General features: G+C 42.8%; 1 protein-coding gene across 1 annotated transcript in view; it reads right to left on the bottom strand.

Moving 5' to 3' along the window:
- Window positions 1-1,825: 1,825 nt before the first annotated feature.
- The window catches only part of ofcc1 (orofacial cleft 1 candidate 1), a 333,910-nt gene continuing 329,735 nt past the window's right edge, over window positions 1,826-6,000 (bottom strand). The window contains exon 24 of the mRNA XM_041190069.1: window positions 1,826-2,226. Within this exon, the coding sequence (XP_041046003.1) occupies window positions 2,205-2,226 (22 nt within the window). The 3' untranslated portion in view covers window positions 1,826-2,204. The remainder of the gene's footprint in view (window positions 2,227-6,000) is intronic.

Here is a 6,000-nt window from a genome sequence, read left to right as displayed (position 1 = left end):
GCTGTGCATGTAATGAATGCAATCCGTCCTTAGGTAAGTGTTAGTGTGCAGCAAAAATGATTCACTGTAGGTGAGGCTTTATGAACATTTCTGAGAATTACGGGTGAGGTGCTACATAATTATAAGGTCTTCTTACATGTGTCCTGTCTGCTGACTAGAACAGGGGTTTAGTGGGCTAAATTTTCTTGAGACCTCCGCATCATTAGTAGAGTCTCATACTCAGCAGCCATTGGAAAATGAATGGCGCACTCTCTGCGGACCGGAGTTCCAAAGAAGAGACTCAAAGGGTCAACTCTGTTTCCCTCTTCTCAGATGTTGCCAGACCTGGCAAGTTCTTCCAGCATTTTCTACTCTTATTTCAGATTTCCAGTCTCCACGCTGTTTTGCATTTACTCTCTGCGATTTCCTGTGCGCTGGTTTCAAAGGATGGAAAATGATGGCCTGTTAATTTGCACTAACCGCCCGCAGTTGTTATGGAGACCTTAGGCCTTAACGGAGGTCACTTAGCGTCAGATAACGCACCTCTAGGTGTACAAGGTAATCATGTGCGTGATCTCAGTTAACCCAATATCATGAATGCCACAACAACTAAAAATAATTCCAAATTATTCAAAGCAATTAATTCATTCTGTTTAAATATTGCAAAAAAACGGTAAATTATCAGATAAATTATTGGGAAGTTGCTGGTAAAGTAAGCCAACTTCATGACACAGAACTAATTTTCTAGTAATTCACCCTTCAGGCTGAAGAAATTCCATAATTGCGGCATTAAAACACCATTTCTTTTCTAGTAGAAACCTCCTTGTTTGTCTGCTAAATTTTAAATGCAAAGGTGCAGTCACAGAAATATTATAACGCAATAAATAATTTATGTTGCACCACTGAACTAAGATTGAGCAAATTTTAATGATCCAAAATCATGAGTACACTTTTCTTGTAATTATTCTTATTCCCATGCTTTCTTCATTTTTTTCCTACCAGAATCCACTAATAGGTTGAAGTCAGTCAAACAGTACAATAATCACATCAACAACTAACTCTGCTTTTCTCTTGTTATTTTTTTCTGGTCTGAGTCCTTCCTGTTGTAGGTTGAGAGCACAGTAGCACAAAGCTCATTGATCAGTCTGCTCTACTACACTTCACACAGCTTTTTCTCCAAATCTGGGAACAATAAATGGGCTTCCGTCCGTATAGCACCTTTTCACAACGTCAGGGGATCCCAAAATGCTTTACAGCCAATGTAGCATTTCCAAACTGAAGTCACTGTAATGTAAGAAACACAGCAGCCAATTTGCACACAGCAAGCTCCCATAAACATCAATGAGATAATTGCCAGATATTCTGATTTTTCTGATGTTGGTCAAGGGAGAAACTATTAGTCAGGAGGCTGAGGAAAACTCTTTTCCAAATAGTACAATGGGGTCTTTTATCGCCATCCAAAAGATGGCACCTCTGTCAGTGCAGCACTCCCTCAGTGCTGCACTGGAGTGTCAGAATGGATTATGTAGCCCAGTGTCCAGGGTGGGGCTTGAAGCCACAACCCTTTGACTCAGAGATAGGAGGGCTACCATCGCCCCACAGCTTAATCAACTAGCCATCTCTCTCAAAGAGCTTGTCTTCAATTCCCTGCCATAGTACACATGGAAGTAAATAAATTATTGCTTTCGACCATATGCTCCAAATACCTACAGGCATTTTTGTCACATTCATGTTCATATTTACTGCTTAAATATGAAATCAATTTCATTTTAGGTAATTTAATTTGCAATGATACTCCATCTCACAAAAGTATCATTTATGTATTCAACAGAATGAAACAGGAGCCTATCAGAAGATGAAGCATGGCAAATTGAATTGATGCCCAAAGTTTGAAAAACCTTCCAAAGCAGAATTCGAAATAAAGTCTTAAATCAAATAGTTATAAGAAAAGCTCCCTGGTACATTGTGTTTTTTTGTTGTTTGTAAATAGATTAACATCGTCCACTATGCATTCTGAATTCCCCAGTGCCTTGGTTTCTTTTGATATGGGCTTGTTGTCTGTTCCTGTAGTGATTAGCATGAACATGAATGAATGTTTACATCAAGAAATTCACAGCTTGATATAATAATCAGAGAAAATTTACAAAGGTGAACAAAATGTTTCCCAAGATAAATCCAGGCATTCACAAGTGATGTTCAACCTTATTCCTTGTAGTTACCAGGCTTTAAGGTCTTCTGGCGTTGCATCTGGAAAAAAACAAAAGAGATTCGCAATTTAGGAACCATAAATGGCAAAATGCAAAGAATGGCACTGGCACTTTTCACAAATACAAAATTACTTAACCTATTCATGCAAATTATGTAAAACAATGGATGTACTTTATTAACTTCCACAGGGTTTCTCCCTTTTTGTGCCAAGGCTTCATGACCATGCATTAGTTTTCTGCGGTTTCCATGGATCATTTGTGAACATTTGGCAGGTAATCGAGATAACCCTTGCAACAATTCTGCTGCTTTGTGGTGGTCCAGGCCCTGGCACAGTCCTCAGCCTGGGTTGCCGTGAAGGACCTCAAAACCACCCTCTACATCTACTGGTCTCTGAAGGTCCAACTAGGCCCCCATGAGGTCAAGGATATGGGACTTCCCAGCGTGAGGAATTCCCCGCCCCCATATGCACCTGGTCCTCTATGGCGGGTGCATGGGGAAAAGAGGAAGCGTGTGGCTGAGACTCTGCTCCAAATGAAGGCCAAATGAATGCTCGACTTAAGGCCAGGGCATGGATTATTTGCTTCTGGGCTTACTTTTACAGAACTAATGCTGTCATTTGCAGCTCAGCTGGTAGCATTCTTCCCTCTGAGTCAGAAAGTTGTGTATTCTCATCCTTCTCCAGAGACTTGAGCACTAAAATCCAGGCTGACACTTCTTTGCAATACTGAGGGGTGTGCAGCACTGTTAGAGACGCTATTCTTTGGATGAGACATCAAACTGGTGCTCTGTCTGCTCCTCAATCCAGACATAAAAGATCTCCCCTATGGCATTATTTCAGAGAAGAGCAGGAGAGTTATCCTTGGTGTCCATTTTATCCCTCCATCACTAAAACAGATTATCCATTCATTATCACTTTGACTTTTGTAGGAGTTTGCATTGTGCAAATTGACTGCTGTGTTTCCTACAATACAATAGGGATTGCATTTTTCATGGGGCAAAACTTTCCCCCCTCGTCCAGGGGGATATGTGGGGGTGGGCATGGGCAGGCAGCCCTCCAATTGGTGCCCCCAATCGGGGGTACACTGCCAATTTTAGTGGGCGGGCCAATTAAGACCCGCCCAGCATGGCATCCGCAGGAAAGCGCTATGCCCTTCCTGTGCCGGTGGAGGAGGACTCCTAAAATCGGAAGTGTGCCCCTTCACGCATGTGTGTGAAGGAGCACTCCAATCTCCCTGAGACTAAGTTCTGCCTCAGAGAGATCAGTCCCAAAGTAAAAATGGTACTGCAGTGAAAATTTAATTCACCGTCCATGTCCCCTCATATGACAATGTCACATGAGTTGGGACATAGACATAATGTTTATTAAAAGTGTCTCTTAATTTTTTGATTCTGCAATGAAACCTCATCCCACCCGTGGATAAGGTTTCATGATTTTTCATCCCTAAGGTTGGACGGGCAGGTCCATAAATGAGGCTAATGACTTTTTCAATGGCCTCAATAGGCCGTTGACAGGTCAGTGGGTGCACAGCTGATTCGGCCCCCGCTGACCTGAAAATTGAAATGACGCGGGGTGACTTCGGAAGTTCTGCCCGACGTCATCCTGCATCATTATACGCATCAGCAAGCAGGCCCTACCCTTGCTCACTGACCTAAAGATCCTGCCCAATGAGTCCTATAATGACAAATGGTTGTATAACAAAACTTTTAAAAAGTGATTCATTGATAAATTTCCACTTTTTGAAAACAAAGTTTCTTAACAATACAAGTGTCAATCATCCAGACCCTATAAAGTTTTAATAGCTGAAACTGCAAGCACGTGAAACCTCATTATCTTGTGTAAATGTGCACTGTGCAATTGACAGCAGAGATCAGAGAGCCAGAGCTTTCAATCAAGCAATGTTGCCTCTGGGACTCAGTTGTTTCAATCCATGGATTTCTGGGCACTTGGGCAAGCCTCATGTTGCATTCTTGGCTGAAAAACCATGCCAAACTATCCTTAGTCAACATAACAAAAATTAATTATCCAGTCATTATCACTGCCGTTTTGAAAGCTTGCAGTGCACAAATATTTCCTACATTACAACAGTGACTACATTTCAAATGTTCATCATTGGCTGTAAACTGCTTTGAGATGTCCAGTGGTGGTGAAAGGCATTCTATAAAAGAAAGTCTTCTTTAAAAAAAAACACAAATTCCAAATTACTTGGATTTTCCCAACTTACACATGATGATTGAAATTCCCCATCTTGAGCAACTCTCCATCCTACTTTTACAGAACCTTCCTACCTCTAGATGAAACAAATTGCTTTCCTTCTTCTGTGACCAAATTTTTGGTCACCTCTCCTAATATCACCATATCAGTTCTGGTAAAATGTCCTTGACCTGAAACAATGACTCTCTTTCCATCCTCACAGGTGCTGCCTGAACTGTTGAGCATTTCCAGCACTTTGTCTTGATTTCAGATTTCCAGCAACTGCAATATTTTGTTTTTACCTTTGGGACATTTTGGGACAATATGTTATCTAAATGCAAATTGTTGTTGTTGTTATTCTGACCTGGTGGCTTGTAGCATTTTTTTTCCGGCGGTGTTAGTTTTATCTTTTTTACATTAAGATTGTTCAGCCAAAGCAGCCCAAGCAGCTTGTGTGTGCGTTCAGTCAGAGACTGAGCTCCAGGTCATTCTTGACTCCTTCACTGAAGCATATGAGAAAGTAGGCCTTTCACTAAACACCCGGAAAACGAAGGTCCTCTTCCAAACAGCTCCCACAGCAAAGCACCTCCCGCCTTAGATTAAGGTCAATGGTGAGATCCTGGAAAATGTGGACCGTTTCCATATCTTGGGTGCCTCCTCTTGACAAAGGCAAATATAGACGACAAAATTCATCATCACCTCCAATGTGCCAACTCGGCATTCGGCCAACAGAGGAAAAGAGTATTTGAGGATGACGACCTGCAATCAAGGCTAAGATCATGGATTACTGAGCACAAGTGATCCCAGTGCTCCTATATGCTTCAAAGAGTTGGACAACCTACAGCAAGCATCTCAAATTACTGGAGAAGAACCACCAGCGGTGCCTTCGCAAGATCCTCCAAATCCAGGGGCAAGAAAGGTGGTCCAACAGCAGCATCCTCTCCCAAGCTAACTTGTCCAGCATCGAGGTGCTAATCACTCAAAACCAGACATGTTGTTTGCATGCCTAACACCAGACACCCAAAGGAACTTTGTTCTGTCTAAGTTCTGTCGAAGGGTCATGAGGACTTGAAACGTCAACTCTTTTCTTCTCCGCTGATGCTGCCAGACCTGCTGAGTTTTTCCAGGTAACTCTATTTTTGTTTTGGATTTCCAGCAGCCGCAGTTTTTTTTTTTGTTTTTTTTTGTTTTTAACCCAAAGGAACTGCTCTACTCAGAACTTAATTGTGGCAGGAGACCCCAGGAGGATAATGGAAATGCTTTAGGGATGTTGTCTAAGCATCCCTGAAGAGGTCAAATATCCCTGCTGAATCATGGGAGACTCTGGTTTGTGGCGTGCAATCTTGGGACTGCATCTGGTGGAAGAGCACACTTTGATGGGCGTCCACTCTCACAACCAAGTAAGTGGGCTCTGGGGATGCTGTAGGCCAGTCAGGCAGGTCCCGGTGAGGGGGAATGGAGTGATGGTGCTGGTGAGGACAGGTGGCGCCGTTGCCACAGGGGTGGACATTGTTGCCGGGGGCTGGAGAGTGCTCAGAAAGGAGAGCCCCCACTTCCCTGCACCAGCTAACATGAAGAAGGGTCATCTGGGGAGGTACTGAACACATGGGGAGATTCTGTCG

Source organism: Carcharodon carcharias, chromosome 6, assembly GCF_017639515.1.
Source record: "Carcharodon carcharias isolate sCarCar2 chromosome 6, sCarCar2.pri, whole genome shotgun sequence".
In the NCBI taxonomy this organism is placed as follows: domain Eukaryota; kingdom Metazoa; phylum Chordata; class Chondrichthyes; order Lamniformes; family Lamnidae; genus Carcharodon; species Carcharodon carcharias.
This window is presented reverse-complemented; position numbering and strand designations above follow the sequence as displayed.